This window comes from Lepidochelys kempii, chromosome 11, assembly GCF_965140265.1.
Source record: "Lepidochelys kempii isolate rLepKem1 chromosome 11, rLepKem1.hap2, whole genome shotgun sequence".
In the NCBI taxonomy this organism is placed as follows: domain Eukaryota; kingdom Metazoa; phylum Chordata; order Testudines; family Cheloniidae; genus Lepidochelys; species Lepidochelys kempii.
The window spans coordinates 78,653,071-78,678,367 of NC_133266.1; the positions used below are offsets into that span (position 1 = coordinate 78,653,071).

A 25,297-nucleotide genomic window follows, 5' to 3' on the forward strand; every position below is an offset into this window, starting at 1 on the left:
GTTATAAGTGACTGAAAAAATACCTCTGATGACACTCAGTAGGGGCATTAGCGGAGATGTGATCAGTCTCTTGTGAAATCCTGCTCACTGTGCGAGCATAATTAGAGCAAGGCAAGTTCTACATTCTTCCTGCCAGGGGCCAGATAATGGCAGGGGCTACTCTACTCCTAGGACAGTCTCATGAGTGAAACTGTAAAATGTTTAACCGAAATTTCACATTTAAAGTCTTTGGAACTGTTGCAGGATTAACCAAACTTTAAACTTTCATTTAAAGAAAAACAGTTATTTTTCTGCTGGCAAAAAGTACGTTCTGCTGTGTAATTACCATTCAATTACTATACATTCAGTTAAGTATTAAATCTTCATTAAAAACTCAAAAAGCATTCAAATGCTTATTAAGAGATTGTTGATGAACATTTTCAAGGAAGAATGGTCTTAGGGGTATGGTACTGGACTGGGATTCAAGAGGTCTCAGTTCAAACCCCAGTGTTGCCACTGGCATCCTGGGTGACCTGGGAGTCTTTCCACTGATTTGAATAGACATCGCATCAGGCTTTCTGTATCTCAGCTCCCCATCTGCAAAATGGGGATAATATTTCTTTTCAGCCACCCTTTGCCTGACCTGCCTTGTCTATTTAGATTGTAAGCACTTCAGGACAGGGACTCTCTCTTACTAGTGCATGTAGAGCATGCCAACCATAATCAATACTGAAGCCTTTAGGCATTATTGTAATACTATCAATAATGAATTATAAACTCTACCAAAAGCAACTTCCTGCAGTATTCACAGCTGAGGCTGTGGTAGGTTGTCTAATGCTGAGGGCTGGGTCTGTGGTGAGATTTCACTGCACCGAGTGGTGGGAGGGAGGTATATGTTTATCAGTATCACACTACAGTTTCCAATAGACTCTGTACATTACAACTCAGTAGACACATAATTGTAACCACTCCTCCAAGAGGAAAGCATGAATACATATAGAAGGTAATATATAAGCTATTTAGAGCAGAGTCTTTAACTTTTAATGCAATTGCACAGAGCCTAGAACACTACTGGCACCACTGTAATATAAATAACACTGCCTTTAAAAAAATCAATTACCATGATAATTTGGGAAGAGACACCTTAAACAAAACCGATCTTTTAAAAACTGAGGAAAAATATTCACGTGCAGACAATTGTTGCAGTAAGTTGAAGACTCCCATGACAACATGTAAACACTTCACTGAGTGCCATTAATTACAAGCGGAATTTCATCCCAACAGTCACATTACTTTACCGTGGCCTTCAATTTTGAATTGCCATGCCTAACACACCGAGTCCCTTCTCCCTGAACTTTCTGAAGCTGCCAGGATACCATGAATGCTCCAAAAGTTCCAAAATAAAACCCACACTCCATTGCCATTATTTATATTGCAGCACCAATCTACAGTGACGTCGAAAGAAAGCCTCTACCTTGAGGGGCTTACAGTTCAATCTAGTTTTCAGAAAACGAATGTCACTTACAGAGAGCCGTGATAAAATGATGTTTCAATACAGCCTAAAGCATGCTTCACTGTCTCCAACCAGGAGATGAACACATAAAAGATACCTGCTATGACACAGTATCTATTTTTCTTGATGTATACTTACGAATATTAGTTTCCATGGGAACACACAGAGCACATGACCCAGCAATAAAAACTTATTGGTGGAGGGATGGGAAGGAAGGATCTCACATTTAATATTTTTAAAAAACCCTGATAATTACCAGAATCCTTTTTTCCATATTTTGGTACTCAGCAATAGAGTAGGTACTTTCAGAGAAAGCTGGAGACTTTAAATCTAGTCTGGCCACTGCTTCCTCATTGGTATTAGCATACAGACTTTGATATCCCAACAGTCCAGGGGTGTCTCCTTGTACGACAGAGGATTTGTTGTGCTTCATTTCAAAGTCTGTGCTGTGTACACTATCAACTTCTGAGAAGGGTGTTAAGTGAAGACTTGGTTGAAGTTCTATGCTTGTCTCCTGCTTTCTCACAATCTCAGGTGAGTCCCATGAAGTCATATCCATGACTAAACATTTAAAGTCCTTGGGTGTCTCTTTAGCATGCTCTGTGTTTTGTGAAAGGTTGTTCAACTTGCATTTCATTGAGTCTGGATTTTGATGAAATTCCAAGATTTGCTGACAGTGCTTTTTCAGATCTTGCAGCTCTCTGGCCTTGTCTGTCATCTCTGCTTCCTGAGTCAGAAGCGTCTCTTGCAGTTGCTTAATCTGAGTTTTTAGATTTCTGCTGTGAGTCTTCAAGTCAGCTATAGCTTCATCTTTCTCCTAGAGTGAAACAACACACATACCCATCAATTTTCTGTTTCCTGAATTCAAATAAAAGTTCCCACAAGTGCAAATAATATTCAGCTTCTGAGAAGATTCTTTTAAAACAAAATATCCAATTTGTTATTAATCCTTGCTATGATTATAAGAACTCAGAAATAATTCAACATACTTCCTCATGACAGTTTGGCCTTTCTTTTACCTCCAAGCCAAGATAAATGAATGCATCTAACTCTTCAGAATAGCTACTGTAGTAAAACAAAAACATTTAATACAGATTATATTAGTACACTACACAACAGCAATGTGTAAAGTAAACTATTAATGTAAATTTTTTAAATTACTTCCCTTTTGGGTTTCACTGGTATAGTTAAATGTAGCTGGCCAAGTTGTTTTTCGTTTTTTTTTTAAACAGAGACATCAAAACACATTACCATTGGTATATGGGACATCTCCACTGAAGCAGGGCTTTTGCTGGAAAAGAGGGATTTTCCCATCCACTTCTACAGAACTGAACTATTCATTTAAAAAATTAAATTTATCCCTTGTAGTTGTGAAGATTATATTCATTTGACATTAGGAAGGTTAACGAATGCAGTGTTCTTTTTCTGAACACAAGTTGCTAAGAAGGTGTACAAAAGAATAGAACAAGCTTGTAGGGACAAAACCAGAAAAGATAAGGCACAAAATAAGTTACACCCTAGCAAGGGACATAAAAAGCAATGTGAAGCGGTTCTTTAAATACATTACAAGCAAGAGAATGACAAAGGAAAGTGAAGGTCCTCCACTTAGCGGGGAAGGAAAGCTAATAACTGATGACATCAAAAAAGCTGAGGTGTTTAATTACTATTTTGCTTCAGCCCTCAATAAAAAGATTAATGGTGATCAGATACTCAACACAAATAGTATTAACAACAATGGAGATGGAATACAAGCCAAAATAGGGAAAGGACAGGTTAAGGAATATTTAAATATGATAAGATGTATTCAAGCCTGAAGAAATTCATCGTAGGGTACTTAAGGAACTAGCTGAAGCACTCTTGGCACCATTAGAATTATCCTGAAAAATTCATGATGGACAGGTGAGATCCCAGAGGACCGGACAAAGGCAAACATCAGACCTATCTTTAAAAAGGGAAACAAAGAGGACTCCAGAAATTACAGACCTGTCAGCCTAACTTTGATACCTGGAACGATACTGGAACAAATTATAAAACAATCAATTTGTAAGCCACCAGAGGGTAACAGGGTCATAAGGAATAGCCGGCATGGATCTGTCAAGAACAAATCATGCCAAATCAAATTTCCTTCTTTGACATGGTTCCTGGCCTAGTGGATGGAAAGAAGCAGTAAACATGATAGATCTTGATTTTAGTAAGGCTTTTGACACAATCTTACATGACATTCGGACAGTGATTAATTGTTCCCCATGTCCACAGAAGGTAGAACAAGAAGTAATCAGCTTAATCTGCAGCAAGGGAGATTTAGGTTAGATATTAGGGAAAACTTTTTAACTATAAGAGTAATTACATTCTAGAACAGGCTTCCAAGGGAGGTTTTGGAATAGTCAACACTGGAGGTTTTTAAGAATAGGTTGGACAAAAACCTACCATGGATTGTCTAAGTGTACTTGGTCCTGCCTCACCACACCAGGCTGCACTTGATGACTTTTTGATGTCCCTTCTAGTCCTAGTTTCTATGATTCGATGCTCCTGTCATGAAACTGCCCTGAGGCTCAAATCCTCAGCCAAGTGCACAGCCAGTCTGTGCACAGTGCAGTTGCTCTGAGGTTTGGAAGCAGTGCTACCCCCACAAGCTTCTCTAACCGCCAATCTAGCCTCTTGGCTACAGTAGTATCTATGCCACTTCCATCCACACTGTGGCAGAAACTGATGAATCCACGTAGTGGTGGACCCACCAACCTTGCCCCCAAATTTTAGTTCTGCAGTAGTCCACAGAGAACACGTGCACAGCAGCATACAGCATGTCAGCCATCCCCAGACCCTTACACACCTCTTACCAGCCACATGAACACACAGTACATGTACTTCAAGCAATGGCAAGGAAGTTAAGTATTCTGGCTCGTAACCTACTGGATGATTTCTCAACAGCTTCCTGAGCCAGTAGAACTGAACCTTCTAGTGTCATACTGAATCTGACCCATCATCTTTCTAGCCTTCTATATTTATAATAGTAGCTTCTAAAAATACTACAATTATGAATAAGTAAGTACTAAAGGATATATACAATATACAAAAAGCATTAACATGAAGAATACAGACAACTTGTAGACATATGAACAGTACTTCAGTCTTTATGGTCTGAGATTCTATAGATCTCATTTCCAACATTGACATTTGGATCTTATTTCTATCTGAAGCCTTTGCTTTAATGACCAGGACTCAAAGCTTCTCTTTGAAACCACTTTAATATTAACAATTGGAGAAAATTGGCAATGATGAAAAATGTGCCAAATTAGCTCTCAGTCCCTTTCACCCCATCACTACCATTACTATTCCAACATACCTTTATGTTCTCCAGTATTTTACCAGTCTGTTCTTCACTTAATTCTAATTCCTTTTTCACACAGGCTAATTCAGACTTAAGTTCTTCCTGATGCAATGTCATCTTTGTGATTAGATCTTTGTGGTTTTCTGAAGTGTTTGTTGCCTCTAACTGTACTAGAATCTGTAAAAGAAAAAACAATTGTAGGTTGCTCTTTTAGAAAGTGAGCCATTTCCACGTTGGTGGACTTCATTCTGTCAGTTTTGGAATTCCTATCCAAGCATCAACTACAATAATTGTCATTTTAAAAGTATGAGCTCCCGTAAGCAACGTTTCTATAGAAGTGCTGATAACTTATGGGGTTTAAATAAAAACGTGTTTCAAGTTATTATTGTATGTGTTTATTTTACAGAAGGCAGAGAATGAGGACAGATGCACTTCACACACTAGGGGAGGATTTCACCACACAATCTTCAGCACAACCTGTGTGGTTCTACTTATAAATGCAGGTGTGTATTTAGTATTAGCACTGTACCATCAGCAATTTGAGCTTCTAGTAACATTAACCAATGACAATTTGAGATCAAATAATTCTATTCCTATTACAGGACAGCAGTATCAACACTGCCTTCCTTAATGTTGGTGCCAACAGAATACATATTTGCTATTTATTATATGACTCATTACAAGAAAGGTCTGAGGAGAAGTATAAAGCATATGTTCTAAGCATGGCTGTATATAACAATCACCCTCTTTAATGTTTTAAGAAGCTGAGTAAATGCAACATTTGGACAGGCCGTGTAGTCTAGGGATTAGGGCAACAGACTGAGCTCAGGCACATGGGTTTTCATCCTGGGTCTGTCACTAATCTGCTGTGTGACCCCTCTGTAAGGTCACTTCACCTCACTGTGCCTCTGTTTTCTCTCCCACCCTCTGTCTCTCTCATCTATTTGCACAGTAAGTCCTTTGCAACAATCATACATGTGCCTGTACAGTGCCTAGCACAATGGGGTACTGATCTCCATTAGGGCCTCTATCTACTGTAATACAAATAATTATAAAAACATTTGCTTTGCTTAAGGATTAATACTTTCTATAACCACTTAAGAAGGTGCAGACCCATTGTACAGAAGCACACATCTACAGATGAACAACATATATGTAAGTGATTTTAGGCAGTATTAGTATTTGTCTTGTCCAATGTGTACCTGAAGAAAACACGAACGCAACATCAGTGAAGTCTAACTAAATTCACTATTGCTACCTCAGTGATAAGCTACAAAAGCCTAACTAGTGAAATCACTCCAAATGTTAACAGAGTAATTTCTCAACTAATGAGCTACACACAGTTGTGATGTTTGCACTGTGAAGCAGCATGTGAAAGTAATATGATGTAACTATAATGTTCTATGACATCATGACAGGTGTGCATGCATGTTTTATATCAGTAATACTGTAATTAATGGTCATTTATTTTGCTTAAGTCTCAGCTGTTTTGCCCTGAATTGGACATTGCAGAGACTGTAATAATGCCAGAGAAGCGTTTTGCCTAATCCATGTAGAATAATTGGTATCTGGTCTAAAAAAGCCACTTTCCTGCCGTCCTGGCTAGGGACAAGTAATATGGTGTGAATGAGCAACTCTGGACTTTTATACAAGTATAGTTCTTTTGAAGTGGGCATCCTAAATCACAGAAAGGTTTCCTCCCCATGTGTGCATTCATACACCCAATCTCTCTCCCTCCGAGAGTGCTTAACCAGAGCAGGTTTGCTATGCATACTCTTGATACCACAAAGCACTCTTTGCTCTATTCCACCACCTTAGAGAAGCCTTAACCAGGCAGCAAATGTGTGCATAATTGGCACCTGCAGAGCAAAGCAGAATATGCTCCAGAGAAATGCTCTCCAGGTTAGGGCAGCTAATGAAATTAACGGAGATCAAATGATCTTTTCTGATTAACTGATTCTACACAGAGGGAGGAAAAGGGAACCTTGGTGATGTGTCCTCAGAATCTTTCAACTGTGTCAAATTTTAGAGGTGAGCTACCAAAAATATGTTTCTAAGTAGTTCTCAAAGACTACCAGAAAACAAGCATTCATTTATCAATGCTGATTTCCTTAGCTTATCTAGGTTGACACTATTGGTGCTCATAACATTTACCTTCACGCTTTATCAAAAGCCTGAATGGTGGAGGAAATCTATCACCATTGTAAATTTTATCCTTCGTGAAAGCACCAAATAGTTCAATCTACACATTTTAGGCAGTGACAGCCAACGGTCGCACTAGCATCACCACACCAGTGAATTTCATACTAGTTAGTGCCCAGTGTCAGAATAAAGTTTCTAATTTTACAAGTTAATAAGATCAGACAATAAATCTCTTAGACTTACCCAGAGAGATAAATACAAAATGTACAACATCAGAGCTGACTTGACTCTTCAACATTTAAAAAAAGTTGTTACAAAAATAATGCATACCAATTTATCACTTTGGGAAACTGAAGCTGCAAATGACTGATCAGCATTTGGTCCTCTCTCTTCTCCCAATTTCTCCATTCCATTTGTATGAACTTGAACCTCTCCTTCTTGTTTTAAGACCAGTTTATGAAGTTTAGCTTCTTGATCATTACTTTGTTCCTTTTCCTTGTAGGATTCCAGCTGTGAATAAAGGTCATCTCTTTCAGAACACAGGGCTTGGAGTTCTTTCAAAAATTCCTGGATCTGATCTTTCAATTTTGTAGCATTTGCTTGAAGTTCATCTATTTCTCTCTGGTAAACTACTTCTTTCTGATTCAGTGTTTGAACCTTGAAATCAAGCCTGGAGACTTCTGATTGAAGGGTATGAACTTCTTCAGCCTCAGTTTTCTGATGCAGATCCTTCTGTAACAGTTCACCTTCAAGCCTCACAATCTTTTCTGCTAGGTGCTGTAATTCAGCTGCCTCCACTACTCTCTGCTCTGCTACTGTCTTAATCTGCAAGTCGCTCTCTAAAAGAGTTGCTTCTCTCGCTCTCAGTGTATCTTCAAGCTCTTGAATGCGCGTGGACATGATCCCCATTTCACCATCTCTCTGAGAGAGGTGTGTTCTTAGAAGGCTATACTCCTCCTGAAATGCATCATACTGTATTCTTAGGGACGTTAACTCTGCCAAGTGCTGCCTTGAAGACTCCTGTACATTTTGAAGATTTTGTTCTAAAATTTCCACCTCCATTTTAAACTGAGATTCCTTCTCTTCAAGCAGCTGCTGCAGGGATTCTCGAGCAGTTGAGACAAGTTCTAATTCTTCCTGAAGCTCCTTCAGGTTGGAATGTAGCAACACAGTTTTCTTATTTTTATCTGAATGCTCCTGAAAATCTAGTGATCCTTTCTTCAATTCATTCTGAAGGTTCTCTACCTGCTCCTCCAACCGAAGCAGGTTAAGGTTATCTTGGCTGTCACTAACTTCATGACACACGGGTCCAAGTTGTACCAGCTCCTTTTGAAGCTTCTCAATTACTCCATGAAGCTGCTCTACCTCTTCTGCTTTATCCCTATGCAGTCTTTCCTGGTCACCACGAAGGTGCTCAACGAGTAACCTGAGTTCATCAATTTCAGATTTTCCGTTTTCCATGACCTGAGAGAAAAAACAAGACTGAAATGCCAATTGGTACACAGAGTTATTTCTGTTGAAGTATCAGAATTCCCACTACTTAAAAGTTCATTTACCAAAACAACATATGTGCAATTTCAGTTACTAGAACGACCTCATCTTCAAAGCAGCCAGTCAATAAAACAGATTTAATAAGGGCTAGGTTTGAAAACCTTACCAGGCATCTTGTAGCTAAAACACTAAGCTCCTTAACAGACATGAAAAAAGCCCCCACTCCCAAGAACAGTCCAGAGATAGTTCCCTGGTGAGAAGGCCAGTACATCCACTTCCCTCCCTCTCACAGCTGGAAAGGATGGGACCTCTCGGTTTCCCCAAAGAATGCTGTCCCTCAACCTGACTTGCAAGGACACCACCGTCCTGTCCCCGCAAAATGAAATCTTTCACAATAGCTTAATTAGTGTGAGAAGTTCGATTTTCCTTCCCCTTCTCGCAGCTGAAAAAGATGGACTTTGAATAGCAAAATATTTATTTTAAGTATTAGCATACCCACATAATGTATACGATATAATTACATACTACTCACTAGTGTTTTGAAAGGGGTTTTTGTTACATTTGATTTTTAAAAATTTAATGAAAATACATGTATTTTCAACAAATGCTTAATTCTAAGACTAAGAATTAAGCAGCTTCTCCCCTGAGCAGCATGTGCCATAAGAGAGTATACAGATAATAGCAACGCTGAGAAACCCACATTTGGGAGGGGAAGCTACTCCCTAAACACATCCATGTAGCCACCCCAAACTCTACTACAGTTTAAAATTGACAGCTGAACTCTGTACTACCAGGATACTTTTGTCAGGGGGGCATTAAGGGGGAAGAGAACAACTATTTAATGAACAATTCTCTCAGAGCAGCACATGTCATAATGCAACCTTCTGTGCAACAATTATTCCCTATTGCAGGTTTTTACAGATTATGGAGAAGATGTGGCAAGCTGTATTAACATTAGCATAGGGACCTGTGGTGGAGGAAGAAGGGGAGTGATCCCTTTGTTAAGGTTGACATCCGGGGGTCTAAGTTTTCCTATGGGTCTAGTCCCATTACACGTTTTGGTGGCCATGTTCACCTAGCCGTGCTACAATTCTGCCAGTCCACACCTCTGTGAGAAGAGGATGGGTTGGAGCTATGCAACATCCTGAGCTGCAGAGATTTTCAAATATTTTCCTTTGAAATAAAAGGAAGAAATACATGGATCTATGTCAGCAACCTGATAAAATGGCAGCTAACTATTCGTAATTCATTAGCTGAAGTGATTACAGTTCAGTTCATCTTTAAATACCCCAATATTATCTCAAAAAAGTGGTACACTAGGACACATTTTAAAAAGCAATGTCCTGACAAAATGATTTTTTTGTGTGCGCGCCCCACATTTTGAGCCTCCAAAAGAGAAAATCACTCACAACTTTGGTCCTATAATAATATTGGGAACATAGTTAGCACGATGAGTGAATGAGCTTCATTGGGTATGCTCTCATTTATCCAAATGGCCTGGGGGACATCCAAAAGTTTTGTATAACTGAGTGATTGGCTAAACAGAAGTGCTATTTTGAGATGCAGTTTCACAACAGTTTATCAATGATCTGGATGATGGGATTAATCGCACCCTCAGCAAGTTCACAGGTGACACTAAGCTGGGGGGAGAGGTAGATAAGCTGGAGGGGAGGGATAGGGTCCAGAGTGATCTAGACAAATTGGAGGATTGGGCCAAAAGAAATCTGATGAGGTTTCACAAGGTCAAGTGCAGAGTCCTGCACTTAGGAAGGAAGAATCCCATGCACCGCTACAGGCTGGGGACCGACTGGCTAAGCAGCAGTTCTGCAGAAAAGGACCTGCGGATTGCAGTGGATGAAAAGCTGGATATGAGTCACCAGAGTGCCCTTGTTGTCAAGAAGGCCAGCCGCATATTGGGCTGTATTAGTAGGAGCATTGCCAGCAGATTAAGGGAAGTGATTATTCCCCTCTATTCCGCACTGGTGAGGACACCCCTGGAGTATTTCGTCCAGCTTTGGGCCCCCCACTACAGAAGGGATGTGGACAAATTGGAGAGTCCAGCAGAGGGCAATGAAAATGATTAGAGGGCTGGGGCATGTGACTTACGAGGAGAGGCTGAGGAAACTGGGGTTATTTAGTCTGCAGAAGAGAAGAGTGAGGGGGGATTTGATAGCAGCCTTCAACTACCTGAAGGGGGGATCCAAAGAGGATGGAGCTCAGCTATTCTCAGTGGTGGCAGGTGACAGAACAAGGAGCAATGGTCTCAAGTTGCAGCAGGGGGAGGTCTAGGTTGGATATTAGGAAACACTATTTCACTCGGAGGGTGGTGAAGCACTGGAATGGGTTACCTAGGGAGGTGGTGGCATCTCCATCCTTAGAAGTTTTTAAGGCCCGGCTTGACAAAGCCTTGGCTGAGATGATTTATTTGGTGTTGGTCCTGCTCTGAACAAGGGATTGGACTAGATGACCTCCTGAAGTCTCTTCCAACCCTGATATTCTATGATTCTATTATTCTAACGCAGCTTCCCCGCAACCACAACATTGCCCTTCAAAGCTGCTGTTGTAGCTGAAGCAGGATTAGGTCTCACTATCTGCTCAGAACCCATCATATGAATACATAGCACTAACAGGTGCTAAGAATTGAGACGTTATTAGCATGTGATTAACATAGGGAGACATCGGGGGGAGGGTGGACACTGGATTTGGATACCTAGGATTTTTGGATAAAGGGAATTTAGATAACTAGAACTATACTGTAATTAGTACTGCACGATTAAGTTTGTTATCCTTCAAGAAATTATTATTCTATAAACTATTATTTATCATTTCTATTATCGTAGTACTTAGAGACGCTGGCTGGAGATCAGGACCCCACTGTGTTAGGCAATGCCACCATCTTCCCTTACAGAGGGCAGATTAGGCTGAAAGGGGGCAAATTTTGGACTACACGGAAAATGGTTAGGTTGTATGGCAGAGTAAATATTATTTCTTTACTTTATTAATTTTGATTTAATATTTTAAGAGACACCAATCCCAGACTAAAAGAAAAGGAGGACTTGTGGCACCTTAGAGACTAACAAATGTATTTAAGCATAAGCTTTCGTGAGCTACAGCACTGACACCCATTAAATACAACCCATGATGATAAATAAAAGCAGCAGTAGGTCCCCCTCAAAAGCAGCCTGTCAATCAAATAACAAAACAAAATATCCACAATAGCAAATTCCCACTTCCACCGAGTCTCAAAAGGGATCCTTAAAAATGACCCTTCCTAAATGTGGTCTTGCCTATTTTGTAGTTGTGTTACTACATATGGCATGAAAAACCTTCACCAAAGACAGGAAATGACCAGAGAAGGACCGCATAACACAGGTGGTTAGAATTACAGTGGGATGTACGGAATTGATTGAGACAATCAGGAATTCCTGCCCTGGAAATTGAAGGCACATCTGTTTTTTTTTACCCCACTTGACACTACATAACAAGAGAACAAAAAATTAAAAAGGCAGTAAGTTAGAAATCAACAAAAGGAAATGTTTGTTTACTCCATTTATAATCACACAGTGGGACTGATGAGTACTGGAGCTCATGAAACTGAATATTGTGCCTTCGTATTTTTCATAAGTTTGATAATTGTGTGATTACTAACATCTGAAGTTACACAAATTACGGTAATAAAAGTTATCAAATCTCATGTTTCAGATTCCAGGCTAATGCCTGGTAGGGACAAGAAAGGAGCGCTCCCACTCCTGTGCACAGCACTGTGTAACAGTTTATAGGCTCTTCGCTTATTTTAACCCTCCGTCTGTAGCACTAGACGCTCCCTAAGGAAGTAACTCAATATGGGAAACTGTTTCTCCTGAAGACAGTAACAATACTAACATACTAATTATTTTTTTGAGGCAAAACATCGGATCTATTCCACCTGTAATACCACATACTCTCACTCCGTAACACCACTGTTTCTCACCTTATTATCTGTGGCACCATCCAGTTCACGCTGGAGTCTCTCAATCTGCTCATTCAAATGATCAATTTCTTGATTCTTTTCCTCAAGCAAAGCCTGTGGGAACTGCAAAACTGCTGATTCACTATTACCCACCTTCTGACTTTGCATCATGTGGAGTTTTGCTATGTCCTCCTGATTGAAAAAAGAAACAAATCTGGATCATAAAAGAACTATCCATCCCCCGTATAATATGAAGGCAAAACTGTGCTGATTTTAGTCAGTATTTGATTTTTAAGTCCTACAAACTCAAAACAGTTAACACTATAAGGCAGCCTCTTTCTGCTAAACTATTTTGATTACACCCTTACTACTGAAAAATTGATTTTCACCAATTCCCCTCCCTCTTTCTCCCCCCAGGAGATTTTTTTTTTTAAACTATGATTTCCATGGGATTTTTAAGTCCTTACTTCAAAGGACTAAGTTGCCAGGCTGAATTTTCCAGTTTTGAGGGAAAGTGTTGGACTATAAAATTGCCCAACTGACTGCTGATCAATTCTATAATGTGGAATATTTATTTAACATGGCTGTACAGGTCGGGAAATGAAAGCTCACATTAAATGCATTTTTTTAAAAAAGAACAGAATTTCATCAGTTTAATAAATACTATAGCAGTTTCACAAGAAATCAGCATTATAGTTATCAATGGATCGCTGTCAAACTGTTAAGGTATATTAGTGTGGTCCTGTAAAGGTCTGCCCCGGCTCCAGAACTATTAAATATTTTAATTAATGACTTGGATAATGGAGCAGAGAGCACACTTATAAAATCTGAGGATGACACCAAACTGTGTTGGGGTGGGTTGCAAGCACTTGGGAGGACAAGATTAGAATTCAAATAACCTTGACAAATTAGAGAATAGTTCTGAAATCAACAAGATGAAATTCAATAAAGATAAGTGCAAAGTACTTCACTTAGGAAGGAAAAATCAAATGCACAGCTACAAAAGAGGGAATTACTGGCTAGGCACTAATACTGAAGAAAAGGACCTAAGGGCTATCATGGATCACAAATTGAATATGACTCAACAGCATGATGCAATTGTGAAAAAAGCAAACATCGTCCTTGGGCATATTAACAGGAGTGTCAGATTTAAGACACAGGAGGCACTGGTGAGGCCCGAGCTGGAGTTCTGTGTCCAATTTTGGGGCCACACTTTAGGAAGGAGGTGGATAAAGTTCAGAGGAGAGCAACAAAAATTATCAGAGGTTTAGAAAACCTGACATGCGAGGAAAGGTTGAAAAAATTGGGCATGTTTAGTCTTATGAAAAGAGGACTGAAGGGGACATGATAAGTCTTCAATTTCGGGCTGATATAAACAAATTGATCATCAATTGTTCTCCATGTCCATTGAGAGTAGGACAAGTAGTAATGGACTTAATCTGCAGCAAAGGAGATTAAGGTAAAATATTAGGAAAAGGTTCCAACTCCAAAGATAGTCAAATACTAGAATAGGCTACCAAGGGAGGTTGTGGAATCCCCATCATTGCAGGTTTTTAAGAGCAGGTTAAACAAACACCTATCTGAGATGGTCTAGGTATACTCGGTCCTACCTCAAGGTGACAAGATGGACTAGATGGCCTCTTGAGGATCCTTCCAGCCCTACATTTCTAAAATTCTATGATGATAGTTTGTGTCAAAAGTAATTGAAATTACTACCAGAAATTGAGTTCTAAAAATGGTGGCAAACTATATAAACTCTGTATTTAAAAGAGAAGGTTACTCAGCTTGTGCAGTAAATGAAGTTCTCTGAGACGTGTGTTTTTGTGGGTGCTGGTGCATCCCGGCGCTGTCGATCGGCGATTTTAGGTAGCAGTGTCTGGTTGGGGCACGTGTGCGCAGTAGCAGTCTCGCGGCGCCACTGATGCCTCATGTAGCATGCACACACCCCAATCCCTTCCGTTCCGTCTCTACCATGGAGCGTTTAGCACATACTCCGAAGTAGAGGGGAGGAGGGTGGGAAGTGGAGTACCCACAGGGACACACATCTCGAAGAACTTCAGTTATCGCACAAGGTGAGTAACTTTCTCTTCTTTGAGTGCTGTCCCTGTGGGTGCTCCATTTTAGGTGAATGCAGAGCAGTGCCCTGACAAGGATGGAAGGCACTTTGGAGTTGCGTTCATTGCTGAGGCTAGTACAGCGAGGCCTAGTCTTGTGTCTCAACTTGAATTGAGTGTGATAGCATAATGATTTGTGAATGTGTGTTCAGATGCCCAGGTAGCTGCTCTGAATATGTCAAGAAAGGGCACATTGTGTAGAAATGCTATGGAAGTCGATAAGGCTCTTGTTGAGTGTGTTCTGATGCCCGGAGGAGCTTTTGTGTTGTGTAGTGAAGAGCACAGATGGATACAGCTAGATATCCATTTAGACAATCTTTGCATAGATATAGCAGATCCCTTTGATCATTCTGTTATTGACACAATGAGTCTGGAGGATTTTCGGAAGGGTTTTATTCTGTCCAGATAAAAGGCCAAGGCACGGTGGACATCTAGCGTGTGCAGGACCACCTCTTAGGTGTTATGTGGTTTAGGATGAAATGTAGGTAAGTGAATCGGCTGGTTGAACTGGAACGAGGACGATATTTTGGGCATAAATTTTGGATGTGTTCAAAGTGTCACTTTATCTCTGAAGAACATTGTGTATGGGGGGGGAAGGGAGATGGGAGAACATGAGAGCCCCGATCTTGCTCACCTTTTGCACCTACATATTGGTGACCAGGAATGCCACTTTCACAGATAAGTGAAGTAATGAGCATGTGGCTAAAGGCTCAAATGGTGTTCTGTTTACACTTTTGAGCACGAGATGTAAATCCCATACTGGTGTTGGTTCACGGATGTTCGATACATATTGTGTATGCCCATTAAAAATCACTTAGTAATCAGATGAGCGAATATTGAGGTCCCTATTGATGGAAAGCTGTTATGTGCATGAGATGAACCTTCAGGAAAGTAGATATTCTAGAATTAGTGGGAGTGGTGCCTGGCTTGCAGATATTTGTTCGTTCTGGCACCATAGGAGGTAAGTAGTATGCATGCTATGTTTCTTGCTGTTTATTAACACTTGTACTTATTCCAAGCAGGTTAGTTCGTCGCATTGGAGCCATGCCTACAGGTGAAGTTTCGCCGGGTCCTGATGAAGGACTTGACCGTTGTCCTGCGAGAAAAGATTCGGTAAGCGAGGGAGAGTGAATGGTATGCAGATCGCCATGCATGTCAGGTAAGGAAACCAAGTCTGTCTGGGCCATGTTGGTACTATGAGTATTATGTTAGCCCTGTCAGTTCGTATTTTGTGTATTACTCTTGAGATTAGAGGTACTGGTGGGGATACATATAGGAAAGGAGGGTTACATTTGATGAGGAAAGCGTCCCCTGTGGATTGTTTCTCTCATCCTGCTCATGAGCAGAACTTTAGGCATTTCTTGTTTGCTGGCATCACAAACAGGTCTATGCGTGGGGATCCCCACTTGTGAAAAATATGATGTGTTATTCCGTCGTTCAGTTCCTGTTTGTGCTTTTGGAAAAAATGTCTGCTTAATGTGTCTGTCATTATATTCAGTCGACCCGGGAGGTAAGATGCTATAATAGTGATGTTGTGCTTTATGCACCAGTTCCATTGTTTTAAGGCCTCTGTGCATAAAGAGAGGGAATGTGCTCCACCCTGGCAGGTGATATAGAACATACACTCAATGTTGTCTGTCAGGATCCTTAATTGTTTTGTCTCGTATAAGGAGGAGGAAATGGAGGCATGCATTTCGGACTGTGCGTAATTAGAGTAGGTTTATGTGTAGATGTGTTCCTGTGGAGGACCATTTGCCCTGGGTGGTATGTTGGTTTAGGTGAGAACCCCATCCCATCAGTGAGGCATCTATTGTGATTTGGTATGGATGGCACATCCTGTTGAAATGGGAGCCATAGCAAACATTTGTTGGGTTTGTCCACCATTGTAGTGAATGTAAACCTTTGGGATTTGTGTGATTCTTTTGTTTAGGCTATTTTCCTGGAACATATACCAAGCTCAGCCATCTTTGAAGGCATTGCATGTGTAGCCTGGTGTGTTTGACAATGAAAGTGGTGGCTGCCTTGCGTCCCAAGAGTTGTAGGCAGGTTCGTGCAGACACGAACAGTCTGAGACCACGGGCAGTCTGAGACCACCGATATGATAGAAGTAATTGCTATGAATCGGGTCAGTGGTAGTGACGCTTTGGCCGCAACTGAGTCCAGGTGCACTCCTGTGAAATCTAATTGTTGTACTGGGATAAGGGTAGATTTCTTTTAGTTGATTTGAAGCCCCAGGGAGTGAAAGAGAGATGGTTTGCCGGGTGCTTCATGCAGTCTCTGTCAAAGTGGTGCCTCTAAGTAGGCAATCATCCAAGTATGGGAATATCAAGATTCCCTGTCTGCATAAATGAGCTGCTACTACTGTTACCATTTTGGTGAAGACTTATGGAGCTATCAACAGTCCCAATGGTAGTACTCTATATTGGAAGTGGTCTTGTCCCACTGTGAATCGTAGGAAAGGTCTGTGAGCAGGATGAATGGTAATACGGAAATATGCATCTTATAGGTTGAGGGCTGAAAACCAGTCTCCCTCTTCCAGCACAGGGATTATCGACTTCAGGGTGACCCTTTTGAATCTGAGAGTGCAGACAAATTTGTTGAGTTTTCTGAGATCTAGTATGGGTCTCCACCCCCCGTTTTTCTTTTGACTCAGGAAATAACGTGAATAAAATCCCTTCCCTTTGTGTTGCGGCTGAACTTGTTCCACTGCCCCTATTTGCAGAAGATAATGTACTTCTTGTCTCAGTAGGTGCCTGTCCATCATACGGTCTCTGTTGGTGCTGCAACGTCTCGTCTCTGTTTCGATTGTATGGTTGGTATCTATGTCTCCTGTTGCAGGGCGTGTATATCCCGAGCTCTAGAGTCCTTCATGGAGTGGAAGACCTCATCTGCCTTAGCGGAAAAGAGCTTGTCCCTATCAAAGGGAAGTTCTTCAGCCTTGTATTACAGTTCTTTTGGGATGACAGATGAATGAAGCCATGATACTCTGCGCATGACTATGGCTGTTGCTGTTGTGCATGCCGCTGTGTCTGCCATGTTGAGGGATGCCTGGAGTGCTGTCCTAGCAATAAGTTGTCCCTCATTGACAATGGCCTGAAACTGTTCACTTTTTTCCTCAGGGACCTCCTGTATGAAATCTGTCAATTTGGTGTAACTGTCATGGTCATAGTTTGAGAGTAATGCTGTATCATTTGCTGTGTGGAACTGGAGAGTTGAAGTGTAAACTTTGCACCCCTGGAGGTCCAATCTCTTCCAATCCTTGTCCGGGGGTGTGGACTTGAATTGAGGTTGTTTGTCCTGTTGGTTAACCGCCTCCACTACTAAGGAGTTGGGTTGTGGGTATGAGAACAAGAAATCCATTCCTTTGTTTGGTACATGGTATTTCCTGTCCATACATTTATTGGTTGGGGGAATGGTGGCAGGAGTTTGCCACACCACGTCTGCGAGTTCCAGCAAGGCGTCATTGATGGGCAATGCAATCTTTGACGTAGAGGAAGTGTGTAGGATCTTAAGGTGTTGGTATGTGTCTCTGGTATCTCTTCAAGAGGAATGTTCTGATTCTGAGCCACCCATTGGAATAGCTCCTGAAATTGTTTAAAGTCATCTGTAGTAGCAGGAGGTGGGGGCATAACTGCTTTGTCAAGAGAAGAAGAGAAGTTGTGCTCTGGGGTCGCCTCATGTTCCGTAGTGTCATCCCTCTCTTCCTCCCCTTCCTCTCTTACCTCAGAGGATTTGGGTACTGACGTTGGTGCAGAGCATATGGGCTTCCTGTGGGAAGGGGGAGGTCCGTGGAATTGAGACCTATAGGCTGCCCATGGATCCCATTGTGGCCATTGAATGGGAAATGGCATGTGAGGGCACATCCAGGAGTTAGCAAGCCACAGTGGCAGGTCCCTGGTGCTCTGTTCCTTGGGTCTATAATGAGATTCAGTGCCTGTTGGGGAGGAGTGTCCTGAAGAGAAGACTGCTTCCTCTGCATCGTCATCCTCATCACTCGAGAAAGGTGGAGCAATGGGAGAATCAGGTTGGCCTGGTGCCATTGGTACCAGGGAGCAAGTGGTGCCGAGTAGTGGAGATTAGGATGCAGATGACGCTTGCATGTAGATGTCTGTATTAGTGGGATCGGTGCCGACATATGCAGTGCCATATCTTTCTGTGCTGCCTCCTTACGTAGAAGTGAGGTTGATGTGGATCTTTTGTGCGTAGCCTTCCTAGGTGCCGCAGTCACCAGTTTTGGCGGTTCCGCTTTCGGTGCCGATGAACTTGGTGCTGGAGGGGGGCCCATCACATGTGGCAGAGGTTGTGGTACCTAGCCCTTTGCACAGGTAGTCGGTGCCATGGAGGAGGCAGCTGTTTTGTGCCTGCCACTCGACTCCTTCATCCTGCCAGCAGAGGTCCCGGAGCAGACGGCGCCGGAAGTGCCCAGTGCATCAAAGGTGCTTACTCTGAATAAGGTCGGCACCATTGGCAGAGATCTCTCTAGAGACAGTTTCTTTATCGGTTCTCAGCTCGGTGAAGATGTGGCCCATTTCCTCGATTTTACAGAGGAGGTGCCACTTAGTCTGTCAACAGAGGTTGTGCCTGGAGAGTCCCTTGTCATGGTCGGTCTGGAGTCCGATGTAGGAGTTAGGGATTTCTCCATTAAAATGAGTTTGAGTTAAAGATCCCTCTCTCTCCTTGCCCTAGCCTTCAGATTGTTGCATTGAGCACACTTCTGTGGTATGTGCAATTCACCTAAGCACTGGACACAAAGGAAGTGTCCATCAGAGATTGGTATTGCATCTTTGCAAGAAGTGCACCTTTTAAAACCTGGGGAGCCAGGCATAGCTGAGATGTCTGTTTAAAACTGTGGGACGCAAGCAGTTCCCCCCGTCCCCCAACTAAATTTAGCTAACTAACTACACTAAAAAAAGTAATAAATTGTGACTGAACAAGGGTAAACTAAGCTAACAACTCTAATCCTATTTTAAAGTTCGTAGTGACACCACTAACGGACTCCGTCTCAAGCCAAGGATGGTTGAGAAGAAACTGAAGGGATCGGGTGTGCACATCCTACATGAGGCACCAGCAGCGCCCTGACCAGACACTGCTACCAAAAATCTCCGATCGACAGCACCGAGATGCACTGACACCTAAAGTGGAGACCCACAGGGACAGTACTCGAAGAAGAACTGGTATACCAAGAAAGAACATAATTCTGCAGTGAAAACCTGTGCCCATGCGGAGCTCATTGCAGGATCAGAGCCAGAGTGTCAGTTCCACCCCCCAAGAACTGTGGACAGTCATTGTGCCTTTCTGAATTTGCAGTCACTAACAATGCATCCAGAAGAACAATGGGAGCAGATCATCCAGGTAATTCTTGGAGTCCAAAACTAATGACAGGATAAGCAACGGAGATGTGATGTTGCACCCCGTAAGACTTTATGGAAATATGCTTATGAATGTATATATGACATAAATGGAATATGTTTTATGCTACATATGCCATGTAACATATCTATGTAAAGGTTACAATCTATTGAATATATTCATCCTATTTGTATGTGTGTGTCGTGGTATTCGAAGTTATGAATACTGGCTGTATACTTGTTTGATTTTAAATAGCCTTAGTAAGGCATTTGGTCAGCTTCTTTAGAAAGGTTTCAGAGGAACAGCCGTGTTAGTCTGTATTCGCAAAAAGAAAAGGAGGACTTGTGGCACCTTAGAGACTAACCAATTTATTTGAGCATGAGCTTTCGTGAGCTACAGCTCACTTCATCAGATGTTTACCGTGGAAACTGCAGCAGACTTTATATACACACAGAAATCATGAAACAATACCTCCTCCCACCCCACTGTCCTGCTGGTAATAGCTTATCTAAAGTGATCAACAGGTGGGCCATTTCCAGCACAAATCCAGGTTTTCTCACCCTCCACCCCCCCACACAAATTCACTCTCCTGCTGGTGCTAGCCCATCCAAAGTGACAACTCTTTACATAATCAAGTCGGGCTATTTCCTGCATAGATCAAGGTTTTCTCACATCCCCCCCACCCCCATACACACACAAACTCACTCTCCTGCTGGTAATAGCTCATCTAAACTGACCATTCTCCAGGTTTAAATCCAAGTTAAACCAGAACATCTGGGGGGGGGGGGGTAGGAAAAAACAAGAGGAAACAGGCTACCTTGCATAATGACTTAGCCACTCCCAGTCTCTATTTAAGCCTAAATTAATAGTATCCAATTTGCAAATGAATTCCAATTCAGCAGTTTCTCGCTGGAGTCTGGATTTGAAGTTTTTTTGTTTTAAGATAGCGACCTTCATGTCTGTGATTGCGTGACCAGAGAGATTGAAGTGTTCTCCGACTGGTTTATGAATGTTATAATTCTTGACATCTGATTTGTGTCCATTTATTCTTTTACGTAGAGACTGTCCAGTTTGACCAATGTACATGGCAGAGGGGCATTGCTGGCACATGATGGCATAGATCACATTGGTGGATGGACCTGCACATCCACCAATGTGATCTATGCCATCATGTGCCAGCAATGCCCCTCTGCCATGTACATTGGTCAAACTGGACAGTCTCTACGTAAAAGAATAAATGGACACAAATCAGATGTCAAGAATTATAACATTCATAAACCAGTCGGAGAACACTTCAATCTCTCTGGTCACGCAATCACAGACATGAAGGTCGCTATCTTAAAACAAAAAAACTTCAAATCCAGACTCCAGCGAGAAACTGCTGAATTGGAATTCATTTGCAAATTGGATACTATTAATTTAGGCTTAAATAGAGACTGGGAGTGGCTAAGTCATTATGCAAGGTAGCCTGTTTCCTCTTGTTTTTTCCTACCCCCCCCCCCCAGATGTTCTGGTTTAACTTGGATTTAAACCTGGAGAATGGTCAGTTTAGATGAGCTATTACCAGCAGGAGAGTGAGTTTGTGTGTGTATGGGGGTGGGGGGGATGTGAGAAAACCTTGATCTATGCAGGAAATAGCCCGACTTGATTATGTAAAGAGTTGTCACTTTGGATGGGCTAGCACCAGCAGGAGAGTGAATTTGTGTGGGGGGGTGGAGGGTGAGAAAACCTGGATTTGTGCTGGAAATGGCCCACCTGTTGATCACTTTAGATAAGCTATTACCAGCAGGACAGTGGGGTGGGAGGAGGTATTGTTTCATGATTTCTGTGTGTATATAAAGTCTGCTGCAGTTTCCACGGTAAACATCTGATGAAGTGAGCTGTAGCTCACGAAAGCTCATGCTCAAATAAATTGGTTAGTCTCTAAGGTGCCACAAGTCCTCCTTTTCTTCTTTAGAAAGGAATTTGTAAGTTAAGTGCCCAGTCAAGAAGTACTTAACCGACAATGGATCTTGAAAGGCTCAAATCCACATAAGAAGTCTACATGAGGACATTCAAGGTAGCATGTGAACCATGGCTGCTACCTGTAAGTTCTGAGTCATGCATGGACATGTGACTTGCACATGTGACTCCAAAACTCCATCTTGTAGCTGGAATTCTACACAGGGGGAGGGAGGGGTATCCACCCACAAGAGAAAGTCTATTTAAATCCCTGGGAGACCCCTCCATTTTGTCTTCAGCTGGTTCAAGAGATAGCCTCTCCACCCCCAAGGATATCTGAGAGAAACTGGAACAAAAGACAGTAACTACAGGGGGTGAGAGTGATTGCTGGACCCAGACTAGAAGGAGACAGGTCTGTAAAAGGAAGCTTACTGGAACACCTCTGAGGGTGAGGCTATATCTGTATTCAGTTTTCTTACTGTATTAGGCATAGACTTGCGTGTTTTATTTTATTTTGCTTGGTAATTCACTTTGTTCTATCTGTTACTACTTGGAACCACTTAAATTCTACTTTCTGTATTTAATAAAATCACTTTTTACTTATTATTTAACCCAGAGGGTGGGGAGGGGTGGCAAATAGCTGTGCATCTCTCTCTATCAGTGTTATAGAGGGCAAACAATTTATGAGTTTACCCCGTATAAGCTTTATACAGGGTAAAACTGATTTATTTGGGGTTTGGACCTCATTGAGAGTTGGGCATCTGAATGTTAAAGACAAGACTGCTTCTTAAGTTGCTTTCAGTTAAGCTTGCAGTTTGTGGGATGTGGTTCAGACCTGGGTCTGTGTTTGTGGCCAGTAAGCGTGTCTGGCACATCCAGGCTAGGGGTTCTGGAGTCCCAAGCTGGCAGGGAAAGCAGGGGCAGAAGTAGCCTTGGCACATCAGTTGGCAGCCCCAAGGTGGTTTCTGTGATCCAACCCTTCACAGCAGACACTTGCATTCTTTCATTTCCATCCCAGGTATTCTAGATCTGGCAATCATGCTGCTATGGATGGGTCTCTGAATCATGAATTAATACAGAATTCTAAGTGAAACTTCATAGATACTAAGGTCAGAAGGGACCATTATGATCATCTAGTCTGACCTCCTGCACAATGCAGGAATCTCACCCACCCACTCCTGCGAAAAACTTCACCTATGTCTGAGCTATTGAAGTCCTCAAATCGTGGTTTAAAGACTTCAAGATGCAGAGAATCCTCCAGCAAGTGACCCGTGCCCCATGCTACAGAGGAAGGCGAAAAACCTCCAGGGCCTATGCTAACCAAGAAAACCAGGAGACACTGAAATCTATCACTTGCTGACACAATGTGGTTATTGATGCATAAACCATCAGTGTAATGTAACCTACTCTAGACCCTTGTATCGGTGGCTGCACCACAGACAGAGGTTGATGAGCCTCCACTGTTTGAGTTAAAAGACCCAGATCTGTCAGCCAAGGCTGTATGCATTCCTATTTAAAAGCACAAATTTAACTAAAAGCTCTATTATATCAAATGATTTAGGCCTTGTCTGACTTCCATACAATGTCTCTCAACTGCCAGAACTGAGATACCTTCTACATTGACTGTACCACTCAGCCTTTTAATATCCATTAGTGGCACCCTAAAATTAAATCTATCACGCACCTGCATTATTTTCTGTAGGTTGACTTCATAACCTACTTGATATGAAGAGCCACTACTTAATATCTGACTCTTGTCATTACATTGGTTACATTCAAGTCACATTTGCAAGCTTTTCTTTGTAACCATGAGTACTGGAAACTTGCATTCTTTAAAAAAAAAAGTGAGATTCAGATATAATTGCATGACTCCAAGAGCTGAGGGGCTCTATGCACGGTCCTAGATTACCTATGCCTTCATCCAGCTTTGAGAATACCCCCTAGTGCCTGCAACAGGAGATTCCTTTTAAAACTAGAGCCAAACTAGATACAAAAGTTACTAAAATTATTAAACCAAAAAAAGGTTATAAAACACTGAATCCTGCAAAGACAAGCATCTCTAAAGAACGATAGTAAAACCTGCTGAGAGCGACCACTCATGGAAGTTAGCAAAAGTGGTCTTTTGTAAGAAGTGGTCTCTCTTCAAAGGTTTGTACACTGGAGAGCGGTGACGTTCCGTGGCCTTTCCAAGAAGTTGCTCATGACAGGTGGTCTCTAAGGCAGGTTTTACTGTAGTTAAGGTAAAGTTAAATGGTTCAACATACCTTCAGATGAGCATTCTCTATTTGAAGCTGGCCAATGCCAGTGGTAAGGTTTTTTTGCATCTCTAACTGCAAGTTCAGCCGCAAGATTTCCTCATTTTTATTGATTAAGTTCTCTTTAAACTGTTCTAGTTGCTCTAACAAACTCAGGATCTAAAACACAGAAAAACATTGTTTTGATAGGCGCCTTTATTTAAACAAAAATTGGTTACATTGGTTCTTCACATTACTTTATGGAGAATAAATAACTACAGCCAATTCCATTGCTACAAAATTGTCTAAATAGAACACACGTAAATATAGTATTAGAGACAAAAGGAAGAGGAAGAATCCAGGGTCCTAACATCCAGACTAGGATTAAACTTCCAAATTCTAATATCAGTTTGGAAACTAGCACAGTCATTGTGTGTAAGTCACTTAACCCTTGACTTCACCTTTCCATCTGTAAAATGAGGATTCTTCTACTACATACTTATCCATCATTCAAGAGCCTACAAACTTGGCAAGGATCAACACTGAGCTCAGAAGCACTCTATGACCTGTGCCTGTTGAGCTTCTAAACTTTGTAACTGTCTTTAAAGATGTCTATATGCTCTAGGAATGACTTTGGGGACATTCTATGGCCTGTGTTATACAGGTGGTCAGACTAGACGATGACAATGGTCCATTCTGGTCTCGGAATCTATGAGGATGTCAAAAGCAACACACTAGTTGGGCCTGTTGGGGGGCATGGAGTGAACACGAACCAAGACTTGGTTTGGTCTACGGGGAGGAGTGGCACTGTGAAATTGGGAGATAGTGGGCCATCAGCATATAACATGAAGCAGAACTCTCATTCATTTTCAAAGTATTACCATTCCAAACTGTCCATATAGACCAAGTTTTCCTGTATGAAGTGTGCTTACATATGAAATTTTCTTATCGAAATCCTCAAGTAAGAATTTAAACAACCAAAGAGTGCTTTGGTAGCTACACATTTTAAAGACAATGCCATGATAAAACATTTTAGATATGAAACCAAGAAGGAATGACACATCCTAATAGGTTTGTTTGTGAAAAATTAGCTTATGCATGGGATTTTAAGCATATTGAAACATGAAAAATTTGAAGAAGTGAGCCATTTTCAAGTTAGAGACCCAAAAACCTTAGAAACCGTTTAAGATGGTTATTTTAAAAGTGCTATAATTGGTGTCTGGCACATTGGACAGGCAATTTTTTTGTACTGTAAAG

At 41.6% G+C, this 25,297-nt stretch overlaps 1 protein-coding gene across 6 annotated transcripts in view; it reads right to left on the reverse strand.

Moving 5' to 3' along the window:
- The window catches only part of PCNT (pericentrin), a 230,239-nt gene that overhangs the window by 46,428 nt on the left and 158,514 nt on the right, over nucleotides 1-25,297 (reverse strand). For all 6 annotated transcript variants that reach the window (XM_073306956.1, XM_073306954.1, XM_073306953.1 and 3 more), the window contains 5 exons: nucleotides 24,071-24,220; nucleotides 12,424-12,594; nucleotides 7,293-8,426; nucleotides 4,836-4,997; nucleotides 1,749-2,309 (listed from right to left, as the gene is read on the reverse strand). In XM_073306956.1, coding sequence (XP_073163057.1) covers nucleotides 1,749-2,309; nucleotides 4,836-4,997; nucleotides 7,293-8,426; nucleotides 12,424-12,594; nucleotides 24,071-24,220 — 2,178 coding nt within the window. The remainder of the gene's footprint in view (nucleotides 1-1,748; nucleotides 2,310-4,835; nucleotides 4,998-7,292; nucleotides 8,427-12,423; nucleotides 12,595-24,070; nucleotides 24,221-25,297) is intronic.